The sequence below is a fragment of the Trichechus manatus genome, unplaced genomic scaffold (assembly GCF_000243295.1).
Source record: "Trichechus manatus latirostris isolate Lorelei unplaced genomic scaffold, TriManLat1.0 scaffold00048, whole genome shotgun sequence".
Classification (NCBI taxonomy): Eukaryota; Metazoa; Chordata; class Mammalia; order Sirenia; family Trichechidae; genus Trichechus; species Trichechus manatus.
The window spans coordinates 2,865,378-2,877,530 of NW_004443984.1; the positions used below are offsets into that span (position 1 = coordinate 2,865,378).

At 54.1% G+C, this 12,153-nt stretch overlaps 1 protein-coding gene across 1 annotated transcript in view; it reads right to left on the reverse strand.

The window, feature by feature from the left end:
* Positions 1-6,071: 6,071 nt before the first annotated feature.
* ZDHHC18 (zinc finger DHHC-type palmitoyltransferase 18) overlaps positions 6,072-12,153 on the reverse strand; it is a gene marked incomplete at its 5' end in the record, with an annotated part of 33,731 nt that continues 27,649 nt past the window's right edge. Inside the window, 6 exons of the mRNA XM_023732190.1 lie at positions 6,072-7,084; positions 7,914-8,026; positions 9,465-9,567; positions 10,140-10,188; positions 10,290-10,427; positions 11,980-12,129. Coding sequence (XP_023587958.1) covers positions 6,967-7,084; positions 7,914-8,026; positions 9,465-9,567; positions 10,140-10,188; positions 10,290-10,427; positions 11,980-12,129 — 671 coding nt within the window. The remainder of the gene's footprint in view (positions 7,085-7,913; positions 8,027-9,464; positions 9,568-10,139; positions 10,189-10,289; positions 10,428-11,979; positions 12,130-12,153) is intronic.

The window sequence follows — 12,153 nt, forward strand, 5'->3', positions numbered from 1 at the left end:
GGGATGCAGGCCACCTGGGTGCTCAGCCCTGTTTGGTCCCCCAGGGGGGACGCCGGCAACCCAGGGAGACAGGCTGAGAAGGTGGTGGCGACACATACCATTTTGGTTATGGGGTAGCAATCCCAGCTGAGTGCTGCCTCCCCCAGCCTGCCTCTCAGAAGTTTCCCTGTGCCACTGCCCACGGCCCCACTTCTGACCCCTGACAGAGGTCTCAGAGATGGAGACTTCTCCCTTGCCAACCTTCTGTTCCTGCTCACTGGGCCGCTGTCCTTGAGTCAGCCAAGAGTTTCACCTAAGGGTGTTGGCACTGAGCCTATGAGGGTGGGTTCTACCCCTAGCCAAAGCTCAGACGGGACTCTGGGACTCTGGGGTGGGGCTCCCCTTGCTGGGATTCAGCCAGTCTAATCCTTGAAGCCAGACCACTTCATAGGCCTGGCCCTCGCCCGGTTCCTCTTGGTGTCTGAACATCCGCCTTGCCCTACTGGAGGGAACCTTAGGCCAGAACTCTGAGGCCCAAAGATGAGCTCTGCCTCTTCGCCACAAGGAAGAGTAGAGACACGCCAAGGCTGATGCTACAGGTTTTCCAAGGAAGCAGCAGGGAACTTAGGTCTGACCTCCCAAAGGCTTTGCTCAAATCGGAGCACTGACACAGAAAACGACGGCAAGGAGATGTACTAAAAGACCACCTTACTGGGGGGTATCATTAGGTAGCGTGATGCTGAGTGCTTCTTTTCCTTTTGATTTTCCTATTCTCTCCAAATTTTCAATTGTGAACATATATTATTTTTTTATGAGAGATAGTCTAGACTCTTTGGAATTGGACTGCCTAGGCTCAATTCTTATAAGCTGTGTGGCCTTGGTCAAGTTAATCAGGTTACTTAACCTTTGTGAGCCTCAGTTTCTCTAAGTGTAAAATGGGACTTCTGAGGATCAAATGAGTTCATGGAAAGCACTTCGCAGAGTGAATGGTAACTATTATCATGTGAAAAAACCCAACCAACTTTTTTGTAAACATGCACACACAGAGCACTAACACAGAGCTGGATTCTATGAAATGAGGAAGGGCCCCAATCCAGGCCTCCGCTGAAGACCAGACCCTGTCCAGCTGGATGTCCACAGGGGAGAAAAGAGTTTGCCCACAGGCTCCCCTCTCAAGATGGATAAGTGGTCAGATGTGTCAGCCCTGCCTCCTCCCTCCCCATCTAGGACATTCCTCAAGGACCTTATTGGCACTAATCAGCCAGCTCCGGCTTTCTGAAGTCCTGGGAGAAAGCTGGAGATTCCGGTACACCAGGAAACTGAAAGGCAGAGCCTGACAGGCCTAGGAATTTTAGAGCTGTTTCTGTCTCCAGAGAGGGAGCATTCTCTCCCGCCACTTAAACCAGGGGAACTGGTGGTGGTTCGCCACAAGCCCCATTCCCTCAGCACAGCCCTGAGCAGGGTAAAGGAAGCCCCTTCACTCCTGCCCCCCTCCCCTCCACCGCCCCAGCTGAAGTTAAGGGAGGAATCTTGGAGCCTTGCTGCAAGATACCTCCTGCCCGCTCTGGCCTGTCGATCCTGACTCAGTTCCTGTCTCAGCCACCTCCCTTTGCCTCTGGGCCTCCATTTCCCAAGTCTAGGAGCCCAGGTGGGCAGGAGGCAGCAGGCCCTGGCAGGGCACAGAGCTCCACAGTCAGCCCCTGAGTCAGCAGGACAAGCGCTGGGGCTGCAGCCCAATGGGGCTTTCCTCATTCTGCCTGCTACCTCCCCACCCTTCTGCATAGTGTCCATCCCACCAGCAGGCTCAACCCCTCTGGCCCACAACCAATCCTTCTTAACTGGTAATAACAGACTTTGAAGGGTTGTGACACACACAAGACAGCAACAAGTTGCTATTTAACTCCACTGAGAACAGAGGACAGGGCTCTGATTGTAGCAGCAAGAGGAATTCTGGTTAGATTCCAGAAAGAACTTTCTAGGACATTTTTGTCATGGAATGATCAAATTCAACAGGTGACCAGAGGAGGCTATGGCAGCTTCTTCCCCTGGTTAGTTGTAAGCCAGAGTCGAGTTACTCAGCCAAGAGCTTACACGGTAGTTGCCTTTGGGCGGGAATAGTGGATAAATTTTAAGTGACCTCAGCTGTTCTGAGTTTCTTTCTCCTCAAGGCACCGCCGTTTAGAGGACCCCATATCTCCTAGACCAATCCAGTCTAAAAGACTCTGGAATTTGTGGAAAGAGAATGGAATGAGGTCAGGGTGTGGGATTGCATCCTGGCTCTGTTATAGGCCTTGGGCAAGTCCCCTCCTGCCTCTGGGCCTCAGTTACCCGGTCAGTACAATGAGGAGGCCAGCCCACATGACCTCTCAACCCCTGCTGGCTCTGACTTGTCTAATTTTAGGGTTTCTCTCTCTGAGATGCTCATCTTCCTGGAGCAGCCTCGTTCATTCCTCAGGTACTGTAGACAGGTCAGAGATTGGGGCAGAGACCAGGTTCAAACCCTGCACTGACTGCTTTACCAGCTGGTGATCCTGAGTAAGTCCTGTGACTTCCTTGAGCCTCAGTTCCCTCATCTGTAAAAAGGCTGACACTACCTTCCTCACAGGTTAAGGTGAGAAAATGGGCCCAGCACTTGCCAAGTCCTTGGTAAATGGTAAACCCGACAAACCCGTTGCCGTCGAGTCGATTCTGACTCATAGCAACCCTGTATGACAGAGTAGAACTGCCTCATACAGTTTCCAAGGAGCGCCTGGTGGATTCAAACTGCTGACATTTTGGTTAGCAGCCGTAGCTCTTAACCACTACGCCACCAGGGTTTCCAGGTAAACGGTAGCTGTAATTATTTTTCAGCTCTTAGTGTGCGTCTCAATGCGAGGCGGCAGCTGGGGAGAGGGAAGGCTCCATGAGACTGTTACCCTGAGCTGGGCTCAGCTCAGGGGTGTGACAGTTACAAACGAGTTAGTGCTTCTGTCTCAGCCTGGGCTGGGACCTTTCAGAGTTCAGAGGTCAGCTAAGGCTTGGGGTGGGGTCTCTGGAATGGAGACCAGGAGTTCTAGAGGGGCAGAGCAAAGGCCACCCTTCCCTTGTCCCTTCTGGCTTCCTTGTTCCTCGTTTTACTCTCCAGAGCAGCACTGACCAGCTGGAACAAAGATGGAGGTGAGGTGATCCAGAGGTTCTCCTGCATACCCACTGCATGCCCCACCCCAGACCCAAAGTGAAAGTGGCACCGACAGCGAGGATATGGCAAGAAGAGGGGAATCTTTATTTTGGTTAAAAAAGGTACAGGGTACAGGACAGCAGATAAGCGGCCCCCAGCCCTGGGCTCAGCTGATCCCTAGCTCGGCCTGTTTCCTCTAGTTCCTCTGAAGAACATGGGCGATGCAGAGCAAGTTCAGGCCCTCAGTGCCTGGAGCACAGGGGCAGCGGCCTCCTTGCATCCTACCTACTCCAGTGGTGGGGGTGGAGGAGGCCGTGGGAACAGTGGCAAAGCCAGTTGTGCTTAGAACAGTCACCAAACTTGTTCAGCAACCTCATCAACACCCCAGACGGCTCCTGAAGAAACCTGCTCAGCTTGACTATCGCTATGCCTGTTTCATCTTATTTGGGCGGGGGGAGATGGGGGGGGGATGGGCAGACAGGCTGTAAGGCAAGATTCCTAAAAAGTCTCGACACCTTTCAACTCTAGGGAAGGGGGAGTAAGGTGGAGGTGGGGAGGGAGAGTCTCAGTAGAGTACTACATTGTTGTGCTGACAGCTGCATTATGGCTTTCTACACCCTGACTGGCATGGAGTGGGGTAGGGGCAAAGAGGCCAGCCCCTGCCCCCTATGGGAGGGGCACCAGAGAGCACACATATGGGGCAGGATAGGGGGCAGACCCTGTAGGCACCGACGGTGGAGACGGGACACAGGTTAGGCAGGTGGAGGTGCCGGGTATTTGGCTCCCCCCAGGCCGCTCCTGGAGAGGCAGAGAGCAGCAGTCCTCAGGAGGTCCTTAAGCCCCCGCACACACTGGAGATCCCCGGCAGGGCAGCAAAGAAGGAGAAGAGAGAGGGTTAGCGGGATTGAGAGGAGAGAGGAGGCCTGCGGGGGCCACAGCGGTCGGCGGGGACAGGTGCTGCCACAGTACTGGCTTTCTGCCAGAGAAGGGCCAGGGCTGGGGCAGCAGGCAACAAAGCAGAAGAGAAAACGGGCAGGTGAGAGAAAGCTCAGCAGGGACAGAAAGCCAGGATGCAAGAGTGTTAGTGACTGAGGGCCCCTGCACACCAGGATGCCACCAGAACAGACCCAAGCACCTCAGAGTAGGTATCCCAGCCTCACCCTTCGCCTCCTGCTCCAGCTGGAGAGTGGCTCTCTACAAAGCTACTTCCTCAGTCCAGAATGGGGCTGGGCTCTTAGCCTTGCCCTTCTACCCCGATCTTTCTGCTTAGGGAGCAGCCCTGGGGGTCCTACTACCACCAGCACACACACCATACCACACACCAGACAGATGAGTGGGCTCCATGGGGTTGGTGAGGCATGCGACGAGGATGAGATGGTGTGTGAGGGGAGCGGGCAGTGCTGGCCAACAGGGTAGATACAGTCTTACCAGCTAACCCTCTGCAAAGAGGCCTGTTAGCTCCCCTCAGGCTGTGCAGGAGATGGCAAAATCCTGACAGGTGTCCTCCTGGGGAAGATACCAGAGAGGTGGGCCAGTGTTATATGAGTTGTCTGGACAGGCCCTGCTGCCCAGGTGGCAAGGGATAGCTACGGGGGTCCCGCTCTCAAATTGGACTCTATTGTCGCATAAATTTTTTTTTTAGCTGGGCAGTAGCTGGGAATCAGGGGAAGAGGCAGCAGGGAAGAAGAGCTTGGGAGTCTCTAAGCCCCTGAGGCAGGGGAAGGTGGAGGAGATGAACAGGGGACAGGACAAGCTCCTCTCACACGCCCACAGGCCAGGCTGTAGCCCTCTCTGCTCTGCCTCCAGCAGAGACAGCGCCAGTGAGGTGAGAACTTTGGCCACATCACTGGGCTGCTTGCCTCTCTCTGTCTCCCCAGGAAAGACCCAAGTTTGGCTGAAAGAACAGAGGGTTGTCAGCTGGGCCCTCAGCAAAGGAAAAGCAAACAAAAACCAAACCAAAGCAAATCAACTCTTAAAAACAAAAGTTTTATTACAGGCAAGGAACAAAGAATACTGGCTTAAATAAAAAGCAGGTGGGGCCCCCTCCCCACCTACCAGGGCCACTTCAGTGATGGCCCAGGGCCCTGAGGCTGAGGGGAAGCTGTTTCTCCCAGACAGGTCCCTCTGTGGCTGCCACTTCCCAGCTCTATCTGTGACGCACTAGCCGCTGGTGCAAAGAAGGGCAAGATCTAGGGGCTTCCTGTGTCACTTTCCAAGGGTTTCACCCACTTGAAGGGCAAAGGAGGGAGACACAGGTACAATTTTCTATCTATTTTGATAAGACACTATAGCTCCCAGCAGAGAAGGGACATCCTATGAGTTTGAAGCCTAGGTTTAGGCCAACCTTCACTGGCCTTGGCCACTCATTCCTTCCTTCCTTTTCTCTGGATGGAGACCCCCAGTCAGCAGACACCCTGACCTCTAGCTGCTGGTACTGGGTCCCATCCTCAGAGCTGGGAGAGGCGGATGTGTGGCTTGTAGGATGGAAGCCGCTCCCCATACTGCCATCACCCCACCCACCATGCCCTGCCTCAGCCTGTTTGGGCAGGTCCCAGCTGGAAGCCTAACCTGGGGGCTGGGTGGTGGTGGGGTGGTGGCAGAGTCCAGTGCTGCTGGTTGTCTGAAATCCAACAGGAGGGTGGGGGCTGAGCCCCAGGGGGAGCCCAGAAGTCTCTAGTGAGCAATCCACATGCTTCCCACCCCCATGGCCTGGGCTGCCTCTGCTGCTGCCACCTGTCACCCAAGGGGCCCAGCAGGGAGGGGGCTGCCCAGGGGATGTGGGGAAGTGGGAGCCGGCCACATTCGTGCACAGGCACACACAAACAGTACACACACACACACACACACACTCATAGCCAGAAGGTCTCTTGTAATAAAGTTATTAAAACCAACTTGCCTTCTGATGACCCTTAACCTGGCACTATACAGAGCAATGTGGCTGACTTTTTTTTTTTTCTCCTTCTTTCCATTTAAAAAATGCTATGTAGAAAAGAGGTCTATAAAATTGTGCAAAACATCCAGCATTAATAAACCCGTTTCAAGTATTGCCAGCATGATCATAACCTGCCCATCCCCAGATGTGACTCAGGAGGGAGGTGGGGTGGGCCGGCTAGGATCCCTTGGAGAGCCCTCCATAGGCAGGGGGAGGGCAAGGTCCCCTTCCTAGTGTACTGCCTAGGAACTGTAAAGGAGCTGAAGATTTGGGTGCCTGGCTGGCTGACTGGTTTGGCTTCCTCTGACATAGATTGCCTGCCCTCCCACTCCCAACTCTACCCTCTACCTAGAACCCCAGCTCTATCTTATTGGCCAACTGAATACAAAAAAATATATATATATGTATCACAAAAAGAATGAAGGAGCCCACACACCAAAGCAGCCCATGGAGGCTTGGAGGGTTCCACTCCCACAGCCCAGTCCATTGTCCAGAGCTGACTGCTCATTGGTCCCACCTTTTGCCCCGAGGACCTGGCTTAGCAAGGCCCCAGGAGCTCTCTCAACTGGGTGGCCTCATGCTCAACTCACACCTTCACTCACACAGGGCTCATCCTGGCACAGGCAGAGACCAGGCATGGTCCCCTTGGTGGCTTCCAGAGGCTCTGGCCTCTCTTGTCATCCCTGCCATGGATCAGCTGGGTTTGGGAAGCAAAAGGTACAGCCATGGAGCAGTTTGGGGAAAGCCACGCAGGGTGGGAAATAAATACGAAAAGATTTGAGTCTTTGGCAGCTCTGCGTCCCTCAGGTGGAATGGGGAGGGTCCCAGAAGGTGTACAGGGCAGCAGGTGAGTGCAGAAGGACAGACAGGCCAGCAGGTGGCAAGTACTGAGCCCCATTCAAGGTCGGCCTCCTACCATGCTGGCATCGGGCTTGGCTCCACAGGCTGGCTCATCACTTCTGATGGGTGAGGGCAGCACGGTGTCAGACTGAACAAATCCTCTCCTGTCGATCAGGCTTCCAAACACAAAGCAGGGGACACATGAGTGCTCAGCCCAACACCACAGTCACTATGGGAGCAGCCCACGGGGTAGAGGGCAGGGTCCACCCAAGGAAAGCCCTAGCCCCAAAAAGTCTGAGGAAAGAGGAGCTGCCCTCAACTTGGGGACTCAAGACCCTGCCCTTCTGGAAGGTCTCCCTTTACACTTTGGTCACCCAATTGTTGGCCACAGTAAATTCAGATTGGTCCACCTGCCTAAAGCAAGGATGACAGGGCATTTGGGGATAGTGAGATTTCTACTGTGTTCCTTCCCGACGCAGGATAGGCGGCAGGGGTGTTGGGGGGAGTCTGCGGGGAAGTCTTGGTTCAGCAGTGTGGTCTGTAAGTTAACTTCCGTTCTGGCGCTCTGGCGCCCCCTGGTGTCAGGATGGACAGGGAGCTTTCCAGCAGGGCTGAGCCACCAGGGTTCTTCACCAGGATGGAGGCTGGAGGACCCACCCAGTTAAGGCACCAGAAAGGCAGCGTCACTCAAGCCTGGCCAAAATTTTAATTGTGGTTATCACTGGCGGGTAGAATTACATGTAATATCTAATTCACTTCTATTTTAAATTTTGTGTTTAACTTTTTATACAAATGACCGCGTGTGATTAAAAATTATAAATCTCCACAAAACTTTTATCTGACAAATGCCCTGAATGCATTCACCAGAGGATTGTCGACAGAGGGTGTCTGTGGTGTGGGGAGAGGTCAGCTGATACGAAGACCCTCTCTGAGACATGTGGGGCCTCACAGGGCCATCCCCCACTGGCCAGGCCAGGCACTGTGGCCTCTCTCTCTCCTGCTTACCTGGGAGGTAGGGGGCCACAGAGCACAGCACAGCAGTTGGTGATAACACTTTTATGGCTGTAGGGGTTGACGGAGGCCTCGCCACCCCTCTTGCTGGACCACGAGCCTTTGATCTGCAAGCAAGAAGGAGGCCTGGGTCAGGCACCTCCCTTTGCTTCACTTTTCTAGTACAGAAGTATAGAGGCTGGGGAAGACTGGTTAGACTATCAGAGGAGACATGTCTTTAACCCAGGCCATTCAGTGAGGATGTGGGGGACCCAGCAGAGATTAGGAAGCCCCCAACTAGGAGAGAAGACAGAGCAGAGCTAAAGAGAAAACCACAGAAAACTTTTTAGCTGAATCCTCCCTTCCCCTGGCCAGCCACCTAAGAGGGAAGGCAGTAAAAGGGCACAGGGCTCAGGCTGAGCTGGCTGTGAACGCTGGCCCTGCCACTGACCAGCTGTATGTCCCTGGATAGATTATCAATCCTCATTTGAAAAACAGGGACAATACCAACTCTCTGACAGCCTTGTTGGAGTATTAAATGAGATCCTGCCCCTCCCAGCTTTGTGCAGTCAGCTACTGAAGACACTGAGGAGTTTTGCAGTAAAGAATACCCGCTTGACTCTAACCCAGTGCTCTGAACCTACCTGGCCACAGCACCCCTTATGTGTAACCCCTAATAACATCCTATAGAATTAGCATTCGGGAAACCACTGTGGGAGATGCTGGCTGATGTCATTTCTGCTCTGTACCCACCACCAGCACATGACACACTGACACGTGTTAAGTTTCCCAGAATGAGAGGTGAAGGTCAAAGAACGTATTTTCTACTAGGTCGTGGGTCTCTGATCTGCATCAGATGGTGGCCTCTGGAAGAGATGCTCTCATTAGCTTTTCTATTGTTTGGGAAGGTAGCCAGGGGACATCAGGTCTGGCCCAGGGCTGAGCACACAGTGGGTACTCAAACAATGCTTGTTGGTGGAGGTCAGGTAGGGAGGGTCAATGGAGCCCCACTGTCCTGTCCTGGCTGCTCCCTTCAACAGGGATGCCTCAGGGAGCCCCACGGACACCCTGAGGACAGTCATGTCTCTGCTGGATGTTAAATGCTGCGTGACAGCACAGAAAACATGGCCATGACTTCTAGGCTTCAACCCCTTCCAAGTCATGTGACCTTGGGGCAAGTCACTCATGTCAAATGAGGAAAAAGCACTCCTGTTTCTTCCGCTTCAGATTTGGCAAAATGGCCCAAAGAGATGATGGGAACTCAAAGAACTCTGTAAACAGAATGTGCTGGCCAAACGTAATGACTGTTATGGTGTGCGTTCTGCCTCTTGCGGGGTTGTGGAGAAAAGCAACTTGGGGGCTTGGGCGCCAGCATGGAGGAGCCAAAGCACGTGGGAGCCCAAGCTGTGAGCCTGGGAGGAGACATCTGGCTGCCTCATGTTTCTGCCCATGTTTTCCCAGCAGTCCCTGGGCCAGGGTTGCACCATGGCAGCTGCAGGCTCCCTCAGCCCTGCCTCCTTCAGAGGATCCTGCCCAGGAGCAAGGAATAGCTCCAGCCTTACTCACGTCTTCATTCGTGGTCAGGTTGGAGGCGACGAGGTACGTATGAAACCCTGAGAGGCCCAGGATGGACCAGATGGAGAAGAAGCAGATCACCAACTCCAGCACAGTGAGCAGGCAGTCAAGGACTCACACGGCGATCAGAGCCGGGTGTGTCGGGCAGGGAGCCTCCTTTGGGCCTTGGAGCTGGCCATGCTTGGCCTTTCTCACCTAGCCTCCTATGGAACTATTTCCCCAGAAAGGAAATATGTTTTATAATCAAGCCCTTCCTGTGGCTTAGTCACCACTTCTCAGCAGGCTCACCTCCTGAGCCTTAAGGTGGGTGTGGTAGCCACCCTCAAAAGAAGGATAAGACCAAGGTAGCAGAGGGAAATGAGACACAAAGAACTGCAGGCATGACATGCTCTAGGCAGCTTAGTGCTGTCTTAAGGGACATGCTTTCTCCCAAGCCCCTGAAGACAAGGACTGTGACTCCTGAGAGTTCTTGGCCACCCCGGCCCCACAATACCCTGTTTAGGAGCAGCATGGACTACTGTGAACAGAAGCAGCTGATGCACTGGACTTCAGAGGACAAACGTGTTCTACACCAACCCCTTCTGCTTACAGATGAGGCGTGGGGACCCGCCATAGTGATGGGGCCTCGTGTTCCCACCAGGGCACCCACTAGCCGATAAAGGATATCTCGCTGGTGTCTCCTTCAGAGTGGAGAGGAAGTTGCTTCCCTGAGAGCCTGGCGAGGAAGAAACAGGACAGTACACAGCTCAGAGGGGTGGTGACCATAGCCCCTTGACCTGGCTGGTCTGCTCCTCCTGCCCGCCTCCCCTAACTCACGCAACGTCAGGTGGGTGACCACACAGGCGAAAATGAAGGTCGTCAGGAATGAGAGGGAGAGAATAAATGCGTAGAAGAAGCGGTAGTTCCGTCTCCCCACACAGTTTCCCACCCAGGGGCAGTGATGGTCAAACCGTTCTGGAAAAGGACAAGAGGAGATGGTTAGCATCTGCCTGGCTCACAGCCAGCACAGGTGCTTGGAGGCCTCACCCCTGGCCAGGGTGTTCCCACCCCGTTCACTCACTCCATACTAGCCAACTCTCAGTTCCTTGGACACACCCTGCTGCTGGCCCTTTGTACACTGGTTCCCACTGCCTCACACACTCTTCTGCTGTCTCTTTACCTGGTAAACAGTGATTCCTACCTTCATGTCTCAGCTTCAAAGCTGCTTCCTTAAGAAAGTCTCTGAGCCCAGGCTAGGTGGGGGCCCCTGACATCTGCCCCTGTTGTTCTGGCACTTCTCTGGCAGCACTTTGCCCATGTGTGTTTACACATTTATCATTGATGAGCTGGCCAACTACCCCTGCTTGATTATAAGCTCCATGAGGTGGGGGTTGTACTGCCTCACACTGTGCTGAAGCCCCAAGGCCTGGTACAGAGAACACCCACAAAAAGTACATGTTGCCTGGCCTACTACCCTGGCCATATACCAACAGCCAATGGCCTCTGTCTCTTGCTCTGTAACTAGAGGCCCAGGGAGGGGCTGGGCCGCTAGGTAACTCATCAAGAAGCAGCACTGCTGGGCCAGGTCAGAGGGCTGAGCTCACAGCAGTGCTATGTCTCCGGAAGTACGGTCACACCCAGATTAGTGAGGAAAGTCCCCTGTGAGAATGTGGGTCACAAGCCCGTTGTAGGCCTCACGCCAGGGCTAGCACCCTTTGCGGGGCGTGGGTGGGGCAGATTTTCAGGGATGAATGATGCCCACTGAGTCACCCACTCCATGGCCTGCTGTCATGGGGTGTTTCCTACTGTTCTCTTGTTGAGCTGGCATCATGAGCTCACTGCCCTGAGAGCTGTGCACAGTCACCATGGTTCAGCTCCCCTGTCCTTGCACACAGCATTTCTCTTACAACACCCTCCCAGGGGCCCACCTTCAGTCTCCATCAGAGCCACGGGGCCTCTGGAGAATGGGGAGAGGGGACCAAACAGACTCTGGTTCCCCAGCAACCACTGCAGCTGGGGAACAGGAGCCTAGATCCCAACTCTGGTAACATTCTGTCCAACTCTCCAGCTCAAACACCTCTGTTCCCAGATTCTTGTCCCTCCCAAACCCTGGGAATCTGATAAAAGTCCTTCAGTATAGCCAGCCCTTGGCCACTGGATGGTACATCATTCTCTTCTCGGCACAAACACATCTGTAACGTTACTGCTCCAGCCTCTGGCTCCTGGAAACTTGGACCTAGTAGGGACCAGGCTAAAGACTGGGAGAAGGGGTTCAGAGCCTCTCTGTGTCTGCCCCACACATCAGAGCTGGGGGAAAGGAATCCATCAACCCTGGGCTGAAGCCAGGACACCTCTGGCCATATTCAGAGTCCCTCACCTTCATCAGCCAGAGAAAAATCTGGGGGAATCAGACTTCCTGCCCAGCCCTGAATATTTCAGACTGTCTCCTCCTTTACCCTTCATCCCCAGAATTTGGTCCCTCTCAGGGATCCCTGCACTGCATCCCAACCTGCTGGCTCACACTCACCCACACAGTTGTCGCAGACACTGCAGTGTGAGGTCCGGGGCGGCCGAAACATCTTGCAGGTGAAGCAGTACTTCAGCTTCACCATCTGCCCGTTGATCATCACCTCCCGAGTCCGAGGGGGTGGCCGGTACGTGGAACTGCCTGTGTTGTCTGAGGGCGGGAAGAGAGAAAGAT